The sequence below is a fragment of the Octopus bimaculoides genome, chromosome 4 (genome assembly GCF_046866305.1).
Source record: "Octopus bimaculoides isolate indiv1 chromosome 4, ASM4686630v1, whole genome shotgun sequence".
Classification (NCBI taxonomy): Eukaryota; Metazoa; Mollusca; class Cephalopoda; order Octopoda; family Octopodidae; genus Octopus; species Octopus bimaculoides.
This window is the reverse complement of record NC_142931.1, coordinates 23830561-23850546: the sequence shown is the minus strand read 5'-3', so window position 1 is coordinate 23850546 and position 19986 is coordinate 23830561. Positions and strand designations below refer to the sequence as shown.

The 19986-nt window shown below is 34.5% G+C and overlaps 1 protein-coding gene across 6 annotated transcripts in view; it reads right to left on the bottom strand.

The window, feature by feature from the left end:
• Positions 1-1854: 1854 nt before the first annotated feature.
• The window catches only part of LOC106882109 (tetraspanin-8-like), a 719463-nt gene continuing 701331 nt past the window's right edge, over positions 1855-19986 (bottom strand). For all 6 annotated transcript variants that reach the window (XM_089350500.1, XM_089350501.1, XM_089350503.1 and 3 more), the window contains 2 exons: positions 8181-8326; positions 1855-2001 (listed from right to left, as the gene is read on the bottom strand). In XM_089350500.1, coding sequence (XP_089206626.1) covers positions 1870-2001; positions 8181-8326 — 278 coding nt within the window. In that variant the 3' untranslated portion in view covers positions 1855-1869. The remainder of the gene's footprint in view (positions 2002-8180; positions 8327-19986) is intronic.

Sequence of the window (19986 nt, the reverse complement as noted above, 5' to 3'; positions counted from 1 at the left end):
CAAGCACATACCTTTAGTTCCTATAAGTAATTTCTACCAATCTTTCAAATTCGACCTTTAATTGTCTTCTTACATTTCATTTCTATTACATATATTTATTTCCACACTTTCAAGCTTTATTATCATTTATCTGTCACACTATATTTCTCCACTCTTAATTTTCTGTTGGTTTCTTTCTTTCTCCTCCTTCTCTTTCTCTAAATTGTCTTTGATGTTAAATGTATTAACGGTTTTTAAAATAAATTGCCTGCATTCCCCTTCATCATATACGCGGTGATCACATTCGATTAGAATGGAGATAGTTGCACTGTTTTACATCATTTTCTTTCGAAATAATATCAATGATTTTTTTCGAAACATATGTCGGAACAAAGATTTGAATAACTGCGTTTGACTCCATTTCTTAATATCTATCTATCTATCTATCTATCTATCTGTGTGTGTGTGTGTGTGTGTGTGTGTGTGTGTATATATATATATGTATGTGTGTGTGTGTATATATATATATATATATGTGTATGTGTGTGTATATATATGTATGTGTGTGTGTGTGTATATATATATGTATATATATATATATTTAGAAATATAAATAAATTCCCTCATATATGTATACGCATATAAACTTATATATTGGCATTTTAAATACTTGTATGCATATTTATGTGTGTGTGCATCTCTTACGTGTGTGCACAGCGTGCATTTATGTATATTATGTATATACATAAAACCACTTACATATATATATGTGTATGTATGAATGTGTTTATGTATGTATGTATGTTTATGTGTGTGTATGTTCCCTTGTATCTATCCTTCCACGTATATGCGTTCGTACCTGTGTAACACGATTGGTTCTGACGAAACTATTAAAAATACTTTTTTTTTTATATTATTAATATATTTTCGATAAAGTATAAAACGGTCTCAAAGAGACAAAGAATTTAGACAAAAAAGAAAACAAAAAAAAAAAAAAACAAGGAAGAACCTCCATCTGAACCCGCCCAAACAAATAAGATATCAATTTTTATCACATGCTGAGATTTAAATAGGTTTTTAGATATTTATAGTGTCCCTCTTGTTGACTGAATCTTGAGAACATGAATTCTTTTCTCTTAGCCGAAGCACCTCAAACTTGCCAGGATAACCAATGAACCTATCGTTATTTATACATATATGAATTAAATAGAAAGTCAATATATTGGCTGCAGGTTCAGAATAAGCTACCGAATAATTTCCACCTTTTTTTAAACAATTGGATTTTAATATGATTTATACCTATTCTCTAAAACGATGTTTTAAACAACGATAAAATCAAGCGTTCCTATATCATGATTCTCCGATCTGGTGAAATTGCAGCAAAGCTGAGTGATAATGGTGTCTGAGTGATAATGGTGTCTGAGTGATAATGGTGTCAGACCATCATATAACTTGTTTTATTCTCCTCTTCCGTTTTACTTTGACATGCGCACTGCGTTTTATTATTCTCTTCCGTTTAATGAATTTAGTGTGCATACGCGCATTGCGTGTTCATACTTCGCTTTCTGGCTTGTATTAAAAACTGCTTATATATCACAACCATCTCACGAACGTCCGTTCGTGATGAGCCTTTCGCGCTTCGATAGTTATAAAATAAAAGGAACTGTAGAGATTGACAGACGACACAGTATTTATAGTTGTGCGATTTATTTACATTATTTATGGGTAAACTGCAGCCTGCAGGACTTTCTGAATGGTACGCCAACAAAAAATAACCTTGAATTTTTTGTATGCGGCCCGCCTGATGATGAGTCATGTCTCAAGTAACCTCTCGAGATAGATTGTCCATGCCTGATTTATACTTTAGATACCGTCTTTCCGCAATATATATTACAGAAACAACAACAAATAAGTAAAAAAAACAAAAAAACTCCTTACCATCAACAAAGCAACGCCACAAGCTGCTCCACCTAAAGCGTTTAGATGAGTGTAGAAAAGATCAGAAATAGCAGAGAAGCAGCCCTGAAAATATATAAAAGAGAAAGTCATTTAGAAATATGAATATATAAGATAGTGTTTTCCAACCATTTAAGGATGGAGACGCAATTCTGTTTTGCTTGAAATGAGGAGACAAAAAATAAAAAATACATGAAAATTTCCCGATACATCAAAGTATTTCAATACAAAAGTTGGAAAGTGTTGCTGCAGCATATAAAACGTCTACTATTACATTCACTATATTCATCATTATTTTCTTCTTTTCTTCTTCTTCATTGTCACCATTACCAATATCACAATCATTGACATCCTTCTCCTCCACCATCATCTTCTCCTGCCCCCATCATCTTCTCCTGCCCCCACCAGCTTTTCTAGTGTCATCGATCTCATCACAGCTGTTGTTCTTCTATTCATCATCATCACCATCGTCGTCACCGCCACCCTCGTCGTTACTATCGTCATCATATTCGTCATCGTCACCGTTGTCATCATCAGCATTGCGAAACATCAATCTAAACACCATTATCTTCCTAATTAATATATCAAGTTTTCTCTTCTCCCACCACCACCACCATCACCCACTTCACCATCGCCACAGTCACCTCTACCACCACCACCACTGTGCAACTGCTACACAATCTATCAAAATGTTTAACCAATGATCATCGATACACCACTCAATGTTAAAAAAGTAAAGACGTCCGCAAACTATTACCAAACCCACCTCTCTATACCACCACAATCATGCATGGTACCGTCTCCTTTCCTGTCTTAAATCTCACTATTGCCGATGTCTTTTTATCCGAGTACTTATTGAGTCATTTGAACACGGGACAGAACCCGACATTCACTTTTCGCTTGGTTTCCGTGTATCAAATCTAAAAAGGATAAAATTTATTGATTACCATATTTAGAACCGCATTTAAAAGCAGTAGCTGACATCCGCATATATATATATATATATATATATATATATATATATATATATATATATATATAGTGATAATCTAGCTTTTGATACAGCGCCGAGATATGACATCATCCAGACAAACAAAACTTGACGATGTTAACATCGTAAATATTAGAAATATCACACAAATATACATTGAACGAATAAGTAGACACTCAGTTGCCAGAAGATATTAACAGGACAAACACAAGTAGATATCGACTGAGTAAATGTAACACATAAACAGAGCGACCTCTTCATATTATATATATATATATATATATATATATATATATATATATGCACGCACGCACATGCACACACACAAGCACACGTATCAATTAATCAGTCTCAACCGTTAAATGTTGATTTGATGAATGCAATATTTTCAAAATATGGTCCACATAAAAAGTTAATTACGTAGAAAAACAATACGAAATAAAACAAGCAGTCGATTAGTTACAATTAACGACCAAGTGACCATTATCACAAATGGGGGTCAGATAAATGCTACCTTCAGATTTAGAGGTGGTAACAACTGTCAACAGATGTTTGCTAGATAAATACCACCTATAGTTAACGTCCAGACGTCCACTACCTGGTGACGTCGACCAGATATCCACTAATTTATAGTTGTCAATGAGGTGTTGACTCGATAAATGCTACCAGATGTAGATTTTAATTTAAGCCCGTGGGAGATATGGCGAGGACGAAGATAATGTGTTGTTCTTAGTGCTTCCTGCAGTTTCATATCCTGTGATGTGCAGAAACATTGGATACAGAGTGCTGGCCTATGGAGAAGTCCAGTATGTTGAAATGGCGCTAAGAGAGTCGGTAGATTTGTGATCAGGAAAAAGTTGACCCAAGCAAAGGTGTGTTTTTGTCTTGTAGTATCTATAATGTTGGCGGGCGTGCTGCGAAACTTTTGGGTGATTTAATACTAGGATTTAGGGTTAGTTATAGTTGTAGTGTCACAAATGTGGGGACAGGTGTGGTATATGCAATGAGCGTGTTTAAAGTTACGTGGTTGGGCGTGTTACGGTTTGGGAGGGTTTCTAGATAAAACGCTGCGAGGACTCAACGCTTTTAAAAGTGAGCTGGTGCAACACACACACATTTGCATGCATGCATACACCCGCACACACACACACACACACACACACACACACACACACACACACATATATATCTTTATATATATATATATTGGTAGATACCCATCGTTCGACAATGAAAATTCAGTTGTTCGATCAAGTGAATTATCTGCTCCTGAATTAGCATGTAAGTTTCTGAACAGACACGTGTATTCTTAGTATAATTTTCAGATAGACCCAGTGACATTGTATATAACAAAGTTGTACCTTCTCATTTACAGTTGCAACCCACAGAAAATGACAATTGCCCAAGATACCATACAGCGAGATCGAACCCAAGACCTTGTGATATGAAGTGAACTTCTAAGCAATACATCCATACTGCACGCACTCAGGCAGGCAGGCACACACGCACGCACGCACGCACACATTTGCAAGTTGGCTGAATCGGAGAAGGGTCAGATATAAATTATTTCAGCTTCTTTCGTTCTGAGCTCAAATCTCGCTGAGGTTAATGTTGCTTGTTATTTTTCCGGGAATGATAAATAAAGTATCAATATCGGACAGTGGACTGGTGGAATCGTTTGTTCTGATTCTTCACGTTCTGAATTCAAAACTCACAATAGCCAACATAGTTGGTGCATGTAATCAGCGGTGCGATTTGAACTCTAACGCCTGGTGACTGGGTATTTTTAGCAGAGACCATTCGTTTGCATGGTTTCCTTCGAGCCACATCTTTAGTTTCAGGATAATTTCCAGCCTCTTTCTAACCAATCAGGGAGCCTCTGAACAACATCATGGGTATTGTTCGTGAGTGGACTACATCTTATAGCAGAAACAACTGTAAGCTAATGAAGTGCTTTGCATAATCTGTTTCTTTGTCATTTATTTAATTTCATATTACTCTCTGTATTCGACTAACGTTTTATTCTGTATAAGCATATTGAGTTCTTACACCAGATGATTAGTATCGCTATGCCTAAGCGATATATATATATATATATATATATATATATAATCGCATGCATGTACACACATACAATGTACACTTTGAAGAAAAAAAAATATGGAATATCAAAATTAGAGAATGTATTTTCAAATGAAAGTTGAAAATGAAGATGAATTAAAAAAAAATATTGCAAAAATAAAAAAAAACATATGCAAAGAAAAAAATGAAGGAAAACAAGATGAGTGAAATCAATGTTGTCTCTTTAGTTGAAGTTAAAACAATGAAAGAGACAATAACAACAATAAAAATAATAACAACAAAATGATCATCGTAATCATCATCATCATCATCATTATCATCACCAACAAGAAGGAAAGCACAACAGAAGCAGCTAAATAGACATCACTGATATGACTGGCATGAATATGGGTTTTAGAGAGCAAAAAAGTAACAAGAAAAAAAAAATCCCTACACAAAAAATATCTAGTGAGTTTTTACTAATCATGATTATAGCTATCGTCGTCGTCGTTGTCGTCGTCATCATTTTAACCACCACCACCACCACCATCATCATCATAGTCATCATGTTCTTCCTCCTCCTCCTCATCATCATTTCAGCCCTCATTATCATCAGCAAAACCATTTTTAACCACCACCACCATCTTCTTCATCATCAGTTTAACCACCATTATCCTTATCATCATCACTATACTCATCAAAACCATTATTATAGTCATTATGCTCCTCTTCTTCCTCCACCTTATCATCACAATAGTCATCAACACCACAGAACCATCATTATAGCCATCATGTTTCACCTCACCATCATCCTCATCATCGTCGTCAATATATCCTCGTAGTCATCATAATCATCATTACCACCACCACCACCGCCACTAACAACAATAATAGTTACAAGATAGTTATAACAGTAATATACAAATACACACTCCTTTTGATTGACTAAACACAAATTCCCAGAATAGATTTTGGCTCAGCCATTCCGAATTGCTTTCATCCTTAATAATTTTCTTTCTTTCTTTCTTATAGTTTCCTATTTTTTCTCTCTTTGCAGACGTTCGTTATTCAACTCTTCTATAGAACTATTTTCTGCCAAAAACTTTAAGAAAAACAGCACCAACAAACAAACCTGAGCTGCCCGGAGCTTAACTATGATTCTAGCCTAGAGGAATGTGAAGTCTTTGTTGTTTCTTTTTTTTTATTGTGTATAATATTATATAATAACAAATGTTTAAGTGTCTCTTCAGTAAACAGAACTTACTATCTTCCAGGCAAAACTAACCTCTTGAGAAATATACAGAACATGCAGTAAAAGAAGTTTGAAATAACAGAAGAAAGGAATAATAAAAAAATAGATGACGAGAGGAATCTTAAAGTTGATAGATAAAAGTAAAAAGAAAACGAAGCAAAATATATTAAAATTGTTGATATTAACATTGTTAAAATGGAAACGAGAAAAATTTTAAATCTACGAACATAAGATTTATAAAACGAATCTAAATGCAGATTTTATATGCAAATTAGAAGAATGAATTAATTATGAAAAATGAGTTCATGATATAAAAATTTAGATAAGAAAAAAAAAAAAAGAAACAAAAGGAAGGAATGAAAACTTTAGTGAAGTAACGTTTTCTTAAAGGAAACGGTTGAGCGTAGTAAAGTTTAAAAGAATGAATATTTGAACGTAGGAAAGCTTAAAGGAATGAGGATGTTAACGCACGGAATGTTTAATGGAAAGAATGTGTTAACGTACGAAATTACGAAAGTTTAATAGAATTACCCGGAAAGTTTAATGGAATGAACATGTCAATATGGGAAAGTTTAAGGAATTTCAAACCTGAACGTAGAACAGTCTAAAGGAATGGACAAGTAATGAAGATAACTAACAGCAACTGTAATGACAACATTAAGTAATATCATCCCAGTTAGTTTTTATTCAGTTGTATACCAAATTATTTCATCAAGAATACATTGCAAGAATATCGTATTTAATTACAGCTTGTAACATATTTTGCTACCACTAGTCTTCCATATTTACCGCTCTCTGTCTCTCACAGGCTCAAATATACACACATATACGTAAATATGTGAAGATTTCGGATCGCATTTAATTCGGTCTTCAGCTACAATTAACCGTAATTCTGTTGACGACTATAAACTACTCAGTAACCACTTGACAGCTTCTCTTCGGAGTTGCTTTGGCAGTATATAAGGGAGTTGCAGTCAAGAACAAATCAAGAAGTTGACGATTAAGCCAATGTCTTGGTGGGGTACATTAACTTTCCCATGCACTCGTAAATTTGTCAAGACCCACTACCCGTTATTGCAGGAAATGGAGCTTGTACAGGTATAATCATACATGTCTCTACATGTCACATTGTAAATTGAGTTTTCCACTAGTATTAGTTTGTCTTTTACGGCTGCTGAGGTGGACTGAGGTGTTACGATGGAGGCAGTTGAATGCAGACCAGTGATCAAGTTCTTATTCTTGAAAGAAAGAGACATTCGATGAGATGAAAGAAGTTTATGGTCAAGATGCACCATCATACGACGTAGTCAAGCACTGGCATAGCTAGTTCAAATGTGGATGGACATCGGTGGAAACTGCTCCTATTCCTGGAAGACACATTCCGCCATTGATGACGACACCATCCATAAAGTGGAAACCGCCACTTAATCGCATTAATCGAAATGTACAGCATTTCGGCCGATCTTACCAATCGATTTCGCAATGGCTATATAATACTGCACACTTCGGTTAATATATATATAGGATGGGCAAAAATAGACCAAAACCAGGATGGTCTGTTAGTCCTGTCATTAGAAAGTGGTAGGGATTCGCTCCCCCGCTTGCAATAAATCGGATGCAGGTTGTTCGTACGGAAAGCCGTGTTGAAGTGGCGACAAACATTACTTACCAGTACAGTTACTGCTTGCATCTCTTACAGAGATTTTATAACTAACTGCTTTGCTTATATATATATATATATTCTTTTACGTCTTTTACGACACACACATTAATATATATTGTTGACCGACGCCCAGTTGTCACAGAACCCGAAAATTTTGCTTGAAACGAGGTTTTCTGAAACCCTTTCTAAATGAGACATTCTTCGAACTATGAGCATCAACTCGTTGTTTCCCGTTGGAAATTTTGTTATTCGAAGAATTTAATGAAGTTTCTACATACCTTGCCGTACATTAGATCATTAATTTGATGTGGCTGTAATGGCGGTCCTAAATATGGAGCCATATCTTTTTCAACTCCTCCTGTGCAACGAGTTAAATTGGCATTATTTCGACAGCAGCTATCTGGTATATATTTGATTTTGTCATCTGAAATATATAAATATTAAAAAAATGCGAATGAAAAGAAATTACTGCAAAGGGAAATACGGAATGCTGAATATATGAATATATGAAAGACTTTTCTCAAGTTCCAAATGTGATATTATTTTTGATATCTGCGTTCCAACAACGACGATTTGAAATAAGTACCAGTCATTGTAACCAAATAATTATTCTGTATGACAAACTGTAAAATCAAAAGAAAAAATTGATGATGTATTAGTCTGTATTCTTTATGATTGCTTGAAATATATATATATATATATATATATATATATATATATATATATATATATATTTCAAACATATATATCAACAATGTGAAATTTGTGCGTCACAAGATCTATAACCAGATGAAATTTATGCGTCACAAGATATAATAATTTTGTTTCGTTTATAGTGTGGTACAATGATTTCATGTAGATGTATAAACATTCTGGCTTACTTTGTATGAATCTATTTCAAACAATAACTGTCACACATTTCATCATAAATATTCTTGGCCGTTTGGAACACTCTATCTTTTCTTTGTTTTGCTTTAGTCATCAGGGCTAAGGTTTCACTGAAGCATCTCTCTTTTAGAGAAAGTTCTCTCTGTGAAAATTATCTATCTTATGAAAGATTGGGAGAACGTGCTTGTTGAATTCGATGAGACACAGCATAAATCAGTAGTTATATATATATATATATATATATATATATATATATATATATATATATATATATATATATATATATATATATATATATATATATATATATATATATATATATATATATGTGTGTGTGTGTGTGTCTTTTCTTTTTTATTTGTTTCAGTCATTAGAGTGCGGCCATATTGTGGTACAGCCTTGAAGAATTTTAGTCAAGCGTATCCACCCCAGTAGATACGCTTGACTAAAAGCCTGATGCTTATTCTATCGGTCTATTATGCTGAACCGCTAAGTAACGGAGACGTATGCACACCAATACTAGTTGTCAAATGATGATGGGGACAAACACACCCATCACACACATATACATATATACGTTTGCCTGTCGAGGCCTTCGCTGGTGCTTATCCAGCTCAGTTTTACTTGTTGGTATATTAGACTAGCTATCGTCGACCATAAAACCAAGTTTTAAGACACACGCAAGCATACAAACACAGAGAGACACTTATAAATATTAGCTTGTGTGTATGTATGTATGTACTCAGTTTTTTTAAATAGAGATGTAACAACTAAATGCTTATTTGTAATATATACACACACAAACACACAAGGAGAGGAGGAGAGAAAGTGATACATGCACACACACACACACATATATGTATTATATATATATATATATGGAGGAATATATGTGAGTATATATTTAGATATATATGCGAGTACAACTGCATATGTGTGTATTTGTGTGTGAGTGTGTGTGTGCTTGCATGAGCGCATACATACATTCAAATATTCACAAATAACAACTAATGCTTATATCTAGAAATATTCAGGCAAAGCAATGTTGTTAGACATCCATGCATAGTGTTGACAGAAATAGAGACAATGCAGCAGAGGCAAACTCGAAGATGCGAGGATAGAGAGAAACACTATAGGTGTATATATATATATATATATATATATATATATATATATATATATGGTAGAGGAAAATATGTGGGAAAACTAAGTTCTTTCTGAGCATTCATGCAGAAACAATTGCAAGGCTTTGTCCCTCAACCGTAAACAATCCGCAAAGAAATAAAACTGCTTTTAGTTTTCATATCATACTCACATTTGCCAATATGTATACATGCTTATATATTTATAGGAATACATACTTACGTACTCAGGTAATCCTGATACACACACGCGCACACACAGAGACACATATATAAGAAAGAACAATGCGTCCTCCTCACGGCCTCCTTTCAGATATTTAGAAATACACAAGGAATCCTAAATGCAGGTTATTTGAATTGCAGTTTAATTTTTAAATCGCACTATACATACATACATATATGTATGCATACCTACCTACCTACCAACCTACCTACATGCATGCATATATACATGCGTGCGTACCTACATAATACATGCATACCTATATACATACATGCATGTATGTATATACTTGCACCCACTTTAACACACACACACACACACACATGTATATAATCTGGCGCAGGGGGACGTACGGAATAGCAGGAAAACAACATATAACAGACGCGGGTAAGCTTCAAATTAATCATCAGTTATCAACCAAATATCACCGCCATTTCGCTACCTACGACAATATTCTTCAATTTAGTGTTGTCAGCAAGAACATCTGCTGAGGTAAAAACGAGCGAACTTGAAAGATGGATGCAACAGATAAAAATGAGTTAGATTCAATAACGAGAAAAGAAGAGGTCTCTAAACTAGACGGTAAATAAAGACGAGTTGTGAAGAGAATAGGGAAAATATAGCAAAAAAAGGGGGGGGGGAAGAAGCCGCATAAGCAAAGGTAGAAACAGAAAAAATGTCTTGTGAAAAGGGACATAAATTAAATGTGTTCGTGTGAAGTAATGCTGATGGGAAAGAGGTAATCTTTTGGACTTGAAAATATAACAAGGATATATTGTTATGGAAAAAAAAGAAGAGGTAAACGGAAAGAGCAGTAGAAGATCGATAATAGAGAGGTAGAAAGATAGATAAGAAGAGAGAGAGAGTGAGTAGTGAGAAAGAAAGTAATCCTTTAAAACATTTTTAGAATGATGAAAAACCGTGAGCTGCATAAAATATACAAATCAGGGACTGTAAAAAGAGCAGCTACAACGATAGCGGTCAACACGAAAACAATAAATGATACAAATAGACTGGTTGGCCACATGGTGCTTTTAAAAAAGGTGAGAAGGAAAGACTACTATATATATATAAGATTTCCCTATAGCCCACATTTTTTATCTCAACTTTGAATATCTTGAGTAACCATACAGTACTTACAGTCAATGACTTCAAAGAAAGGTTCGCTCAGCATTTGAATTCTATCACATCTAGGTACAGACAAAATTACACATTCTTTGTTTTATATGGAAGATCTGATAGCAGGGAGGTGTTTCGAAAGGGAAAGTTGAAATCAAGGTGCAGAGAACCGGAACAAACACCACAGCGCATTTCATCAGACGCACTAACGACTCTGCCAATTCAACACCATTTATAGCTAATTTTTAAGTATCCATATTATTTCTTCCCGATATACGTCAGCTTTTATATTCTACAAAGAACTTCCTACGAACACATAACTCATTCACACACGCAGACATACAAACGCGAAATTTCATTTATTCTGTTTCTGTTTTACTTATTTGCTTGCTTCAGTCATTGGACTGCGGCCATCAGCTGGGTCATAGCTTTAAAGGGTTCAGTCGATCAAACTGACGCCAGTACTTATTTGAAGACTGGTGCGGATTTTATCGACTTTTCGCAGAACTGTTAGGGTGTGGGAACGTAAACATACCAACGCCGGTATGCTGAGAGATAAAGTGTTGAGAGATAAACGCAGCACGCACGCACACACTTGACAGGCTTTAGTACACTTCCTGATTACAAAATCCCTTCATAAAGTTTCGGTCGGTCCGGAGCTTTAGAAGAGAACGCTTGCTTAAGTGACACAAAATGGAAGTGAACTCAAAGCCGTGTGATTTTGAAGCAATTTTCATTGCCACATAGTCGTAGTATTACAAAATACATCAGGAAAGTATAGTAAAAACATGAATTTAACTAATGTACTCGATAAAACTAGGTATAGAATGATGTAACTTAATATATGCAGACTGATTGAATGAAGAAAAATGAGCCTGCACACACACACACGTTCTCAAAGCAGGTAATGACTTGTTTACAGTAACGTTGGGTATATTACGTACATACACTACACAAACAATGCATACATAATATACAAAAAGACACACACAGAGGAATACAAGGTTACGTAAGTATACGTACACTTAAATATACAACCCGCTGGTCACTAATATAATCTTAACCCATTAAATTAGAACTAGAAAACCTGAACAGTATTTTTCAATGTGTTACTGCTTATAAAACAAATTATACAATAGGCTTGATATAAAATATAAAATTATATAATTTAAATGGAGCACATAGCAACTCAAAAGTTAATATAATTCTTAACGATTTATTATGCTATTGCTTCTCAAAGCAGCTATTTTTAGCTACATCACACAACCTTTTCAACTATAACGGTTATAGACTGACTTTAAACCGGAAAAATAACTTAACAACCTTGATCTTAACAGTCTCACCAATACAATATAATTTAGACACGAAGTATAAAGACCTACCACAACCAGCCATGCATACGCACTATACTGACTTCATATTTGATAGTATACGTTAGCACACCACCCTTTCACGACAATATATTTCTTCATTAATGCTATATATTTTTCCCATTTTAACTCCTATATTTTCATTCTTAATATTTTCTGCTTATTACTTTTTTTTAAACCTTAATGTTTTATTTTCTCCTTCTATCCACTCCACCGTTACTGCGTTACAAACAAAACTACATCCCAAAGACGAGCCTTTACTCTGACATTTGTTGAATATATAACCATCAGCGTCAGGTTTATCTCCCCATCTCTGTTCTACGCTATTACATCCCCAATGGACCAAGTACATCTTTGTCTGGCTGTCTGTATGTTTGTCCATTCGTCCGTCTCCCTATCTATCTATCTATCTATCTGTTTGTCTGTCTGTCTGTCTGTTTGTCTATCAATAAAGTAGATGGTGGATTAAAAAAATCTAGCGGAACTCACGGTAAGTACATCCGGAATGCGGTCTGATGATTAATTTTCTCTTCTGTACATCCTATATAGCTATATGATTGTATTGTATGTGTATGTGCGTATATATGTATACATACACACACGCGCACACATATAGTGCATGTATAGATAATATATGTATATGTATATGTATATATATGTATATGTATATATGTATATGTATATATATGTATATATATATATATATATATATATATATATATATATATATATATATGAAAACAGTTGAGTAAATTATGAAACAGCTGTAACCACTACGGAAATATTTAACATTTCTTTGCCTTTCACATCTGATTAGTGCTTATATATATATATACATATGCAAGAGAGAGAGAGAGAGAGAGAGAGAGAGAGAGAGAGGGAGAAAGAGAGAGAGAGAAAGTGAGATTAGATTAACAAGTTGGCAACTACTTGACCGGTCTGTTGAGAGTGGATACATGTGTGTGTGTGTGTTTATGTGTACATATACATACGTAACTTTGTATATGTTTGCGTATTATGCGTTGTATGTGTACTATATATGAGTAACATGCATAGCTCTACAGTAAGCAAGTGATTGTCGTGAACTATGATTGTCTCCCACTGTGGACGAGTCTTAAAAGTTACAAAAATGAATGGAAAATAACTCTTATATAAAAACTATTAAATTATTGAACTTTTTAAAAGTGAAAGTGCTTTGTACTTGGCGGAACAGGAACAAATACAATCCCAAGATGGAGGATATATGTGTATTTTACTCACGCAGCTTGGGTCTAGTGATCTATCAGTTAAAAATACGGGAAACATATGTGAAATGATCTTTGGTGTGTACACACATATATGTATATTCACGTATATACATACACCAGGTTTCATAGCACTGTTTGATGAGCCATTTATAGGGAAACTTCCAAGAGACCAGTTTTTAAAATAATCAATATTTGATTCTACATCATATATTCAGCACTTGCTTTAGATAATACCGGTTGCTTTATGATATTAAGTGCGCACCATAACTACACACGTATACATACACACGCTTGTATACGTATATATATCAAATATGTTATTAATCAATATCAATATTATGTTTTTCTTTCTATTTAACAAAACATTCTGTTTATATACTTATTTGTATATTAATACAGAAGACCGCATAAACTTTTTCTTAATTAATAAACTTATAACAATGAAAGTGAAGCTTCTTATTAATTGATTATTATTTTCAAGCAAGAAGAAATAGTTAATCAATCGTAACAAAATAAAAAGAGCAGTTTTTTAGTGATTTAAGAAGAAAGCTAGATCCCTATGTATTGGTAACTAAGAAATCATTCGCTTTAATAGACTACATACGTACACACATAAATATACACATACATAGACACACACACACACACACACACACACACACACACACACACACACACACATATATATATATATATATATATATATATATATATGTATATGCATACACACATACATACATATATACACATACATATATATTTGTATCTGCATACACACATATATATACACACACACACACATATGTACACAAACATATACACTATCATTTATATCTTTCTCTTTCCATATATATATATACATATATATAATATACACACATATATGCGTACTTACACGCACACACAAACACACACACATACGCATATAGAACTCATTTCTTTCATATCCAGTAGCAATGTACTCAGACAGACTAATACAACCTACGTCATGCCACATAATAGATTAATGATTATTAATAATTAGGTTATTCTGTTAAAAATATTAATTTGATCAATTAATCTTATCACGATTAATGATATTATTGAATACGTCATTATTCGCAAGGGCGTATATGAAGTTTGAATGATTAACTTCACACTTAGTCTCATTATTAATCAACGTTTGCTTCATTTCTTCCTGGAAATCAAGAATAATCTGTAAGTGACCAATGGTGTGCTTTTCCTCTCTGTTTGCCTGTCTGTCTGTAGAGCTGACTGTCTGACTGTCTGTCTGTCAGTTAACTTATATGTCTGAATGTGTTTCTCTGTTTTCTCTTTCGCTTCCTTGCTCTCTTTTCACAATTTTTGTGGTTAATAAGCTTGCTTTGCAACCATGTGGTTTCTGGTTCAGTTTCACTGCGTGGCACTTTGAGCAAGAATCTTCTACTATAGCTTTCGGCGGACCAAAGCCATGTGAGTGAATTTGGTAGACGGAGACGGAAGCTGCGTGGAAGCCTGTCATACATACATTCACACACGCATATACATACATACATACATGCATACATAAAGCTGATTCGAAGACTACAGATCCAATCCATCACTGGAACTGTAAAAATCTGTAAACTTTCCAGAAGTTCCTCATTTAAGTATATATGAGCATGTCCAGATAAGCAAGTATATACATGAGAAGACCTTCATGAAACAAAACAAACAAGTCTGCACGTATATATACATACATACATACATACATACATGTCTAGATATGCAATTATCTGCATGAGAATACATACATAAAACAAAACATACAAATCTGCACATATACATACATACAAACATGCATACATACATACATACATACATACATCAATGCTGCACCTTCGGTACACGAGAAACACCATTGTCAAAAAGCCTTACTGAAATGATTCATTATTGATGCCATGTGATGTCTTTATATGACTTTTAAACCCAGCCAAAGTTTTACACATTTTATTACATACTGCACAGCTGTGCTGGCTGGTAGGACAAACAGGTGCCATCGTATGCAGTTTCTTAACATACATACATACATAGAATAATACCCAGTTGCTGATGTTGAAATTCCATTGAAGGAGCCATGGATCTAGGTTAGAGACCGGCTCTTTCTCTATTGACAAGAAATCTTGAAATAAAACTGAATAATGGCATACATACATACATACATACATACAAACAAAAAAACAAAAATAGCCTATTGTTGATGTTGAAATTCCAATGAAAGAGCCTTGGATCTAGGTTAGAAACCAGCTCTTTCTCTGTTGGCAAGAAATCTTGAAATAAAACTGAACAATGACATAAATATTATAAATACATATATACAGTTCAAACAATCAAAAGATAAATGATACAGCTTCTTTCTCTCTTTCTTTTTCTCACTCTCTCTGTTGGTGAAAGGCAAGTTTGATCTTCGTAAGTATTAAAAACATTATATTACATTGTAAGATAAAAAATCATCATTGTTAGATTTAAAATTATTAAACAGTTAAGTTCTGATTACTTGCGTTATGTAACTGTTAAAAAGTGATCCATATTTTTTATTATCTGTCAGCTTCATTTCAATTCAATTACATTGCAAACTAATACAGAGCTGTTAAATTCGTCGTCATAATTTTTGATCCACAGAGTATATACATCGCTAAACATTATTCACAGAGTAAATACGTCACATTTTATTTACAATGAAATAGAAATTCAAAGCAAAACAATATCAATATCAATATCCAATTTACTCAATACAATAGTAAAAAACCCTAAACAAAGTTAATTTTAAATTAGAATCATTAAAAAAGCAGTGAGAAGATAAACTGGTTTTAATCGGAGAAGAGAAGAAACGTCGTAAAAAGACAGATTATAAATAATGCCTCTTAAATAATCCACTAGTTTACGATTCTGATGCATCATCTTCTTTCCTCTGTTTATATTTTCCTGTGATTTAGATATACTGTTTGATTATTACTTGGTTTCTTATTGAGTTTTCTTTTTCGAGTTTTCTGAAGTTTCTACATCGTAGGAAGGAAGGTTTTGCCGTTGAAATTCTTTTTCATTGTTTATGAAATAGGACGTATTTATACTTGGAATAAAAAGCTTCAAATAAATTTTAGTGATGTACGTACACTGCCTGTAAAAATGACGACGATGAATTCACCGACGATACATTGGCTCGTGATGTAACAATTACATTGCGATGAAATTAGCTGGCGATAAAAATTACAGGCGATATATATGCCACAAATGTAATCCTCTGCCATGGATTTTCAGCGAAATGAGAAACTGCAGTAAACGTCTGATGTAACAGTTTGGGTAATGAAGTTTACATCTTTCGTGTTTGTATTAAAATTTGTATATTATATCAATTGTTTAAATTACGTTCTGTGACTTGCAGTTTTGTGGTTTCATTTGTATGACAAGGCTTTTGTCGTTCTGTTTCTTCAGTAAATTATTTTGTCTGTAAATTTGTGGTCGGAGGTAAAACTTATTGCGTCCTGTTTTATGAATTTTGAATATATTCATCCAGTCTAAGACTAGGACACACACACACACACATCCAAGCCCCCACTCTCACATTTACGCGCATACACAAACACACACGTAAAGCATACTCCACATCAAGGAACATCATGATGATGTATGAAGCAGGAAGGACAGTATAGCCCAGAGTCGAGAACAGTGGAGAAAAGCCGTTGATGGTCTATGCGCCTATGGAGTGAAGTTTAAGTGATTTTAATCCACGTTTTAAAGTAGTCCTCTCTTCTTGAAATGGTCTTCATTTTTGAACTAAGACAATCATAGCATATACAAACGTACATGCATTCATACATACACACATGGATCATAAACGTATGTATAAACACACACACACACACACACACACGCATATATATATATACATATATATATATATACCCACGCACATAGTGTTGTAATGGGGGAGTCATTTCGCCGATAATAACATGCGTGTGGTATTATGGTAATGACTCTCCCAAGACAACAACATTTTGTTTCAACACACGATTTCACATCAAGAATCTTGCAAAACACACACACACACACACACACACAGTAATCCCTCGACTATCGCGTGTGTTACGTTCCAAAGATCACCGCGATAGGTGAACATCCGCGAAGTAGAAACAGTACTGTACTGTATATAAGTACACACATACATATGCACACTCATAGAGATACACACACATGGGGGTCAACCTCCGGACTACATGAAAGACGTTCTAGCAGTGATTATCCCACCTTTAGGTATTATCCCGCAACTCCATTTCCCAATATGTCATCATTTTAAACTGTAAAATGGTGTCTGAGGAGCATTTGGCTATACATCCGTTTTCAGTCGTGATTTGCATTGACTTGTTACATATCAGACAAGATACATTGTATTTATTCCGTTTTTTAATTGACTCCTGCTTGATAGTATTGAAACCTAAATCTAAGTTTGGGGCAATTGGTGTTGTAATGTTTATGCCTTTCCCATGAAAATTCTCTACGAAATGAGAAATGATTCGAAATCGGGACTCAGTGTGTGTGGTCATCTTTTATGGCGTTTACATCTCTATTGCTATTTTCTACTGAAATGAATGTATTTTAAATCTAGACCTGGCTCCATGCATCCATGCATCCATGCATCCGTCTGCCTGTCTATATGCGCGAGCACACACACACACGCACACACACACACGCACACTTACTTTATATATCGAAAAACCAAGTGTGTAACAACAAAAGAGTAGATCTTAATATCACTGGAAATAGTGGACTAAATCATTCTAATAACTGACATGAAACACTTTCATGAGTATCGAATAAAATCACTGTCGAGAAACTCAGAATTCTGAATGTAAGTGTTCTATGCTTTTTTCATTTTTACACACACACACACATAGAGAAAGAGAGAGAGAGAGAGAGAGAGAGAGAGAGAGAGAGAGAGAGAGAGAGAGACGCAAAAAGAAAACTATAGAGACAGAAACAGAGATTACACGATCATGGTTGTTAGATATTATTCTTGTTTTCAAGAAAGAAAATGCGCATATGTTTATTGATCATTCTATGACGATAATCATTTCAGTTTCATATACAACCTAATGAATAATAACGCCTCCTTTCATAATCAAAAGATAAGAACTCTTAAAACCTTTTATCACTATTATATATGTAAACATATTTGGTTTAACTATATATACTTATACTGTAGCGAGAAATGTATGATTAATTAACTGATTGGCTGCTGAGCATATGCCATTAATAGCGTCTTATTAACGAATCAATTGATTTTATCATAAAGCGACTAGACTGACAGATGTTACTGTGTTTGTTGTTTAGCCTCCTAATATTTGGGGCACTGCTATTTTTTCTTCATCTAGATTTACATTAACTAATGTGTCATTCCCCTTTTGTTAGTCGGGTTGGCGTGACTTGAAGGAGATTTAGCTGCTGTTTTTAACCAGCCAAAGTGGAGGCGCAATGACCCTGTGGTTAGGGCAGCGGACTCGCGGTCATAGGATCGCGGTTTCGATTCCCAGACCGGGCGTTGTGAGTGTTTATTGAGCGAAAACACCTAAAGCTCCACGAGGCTCCGGCAGGGGATGGTGGCGAACCCTGCTGTACTCTTTCACCACAACTCTCTCTCACTCTTTCTTCCTGTTTCTGTTGTACCTGTATTTCAAAGGGTCAGCCTTGTCACACTGTGTCACGCTGAGTATCCCCGAGAACTACGTTAAGGGTACACGTGTCTGTGGAGTGCTCAGCCACTTGCACGTTAATTTCACGAGCAGGCTGTTCCGTTGATCGGATCAACTAGAACCCTCGACGTCGTAAGGGACGGAGTGCCAACAACATAACCAGCGAAGAGACTGCGTAGTGGTTCTTTCCTTGGTAATGACACTATATTCTATATAACTTCACTGATCGTAAATATAATATCTAGATAGATTATCTACTTCTTTTGGAATTTGCGTCATATCTAGGGAGTCAGTATTTCTTTCGCTAGAAACCCTTAGGCCACCAAACATTAAGGTAATGGAAATATTTGTAAATATGAAAACTTTATACAACTTTTTCTTCATGTTCCT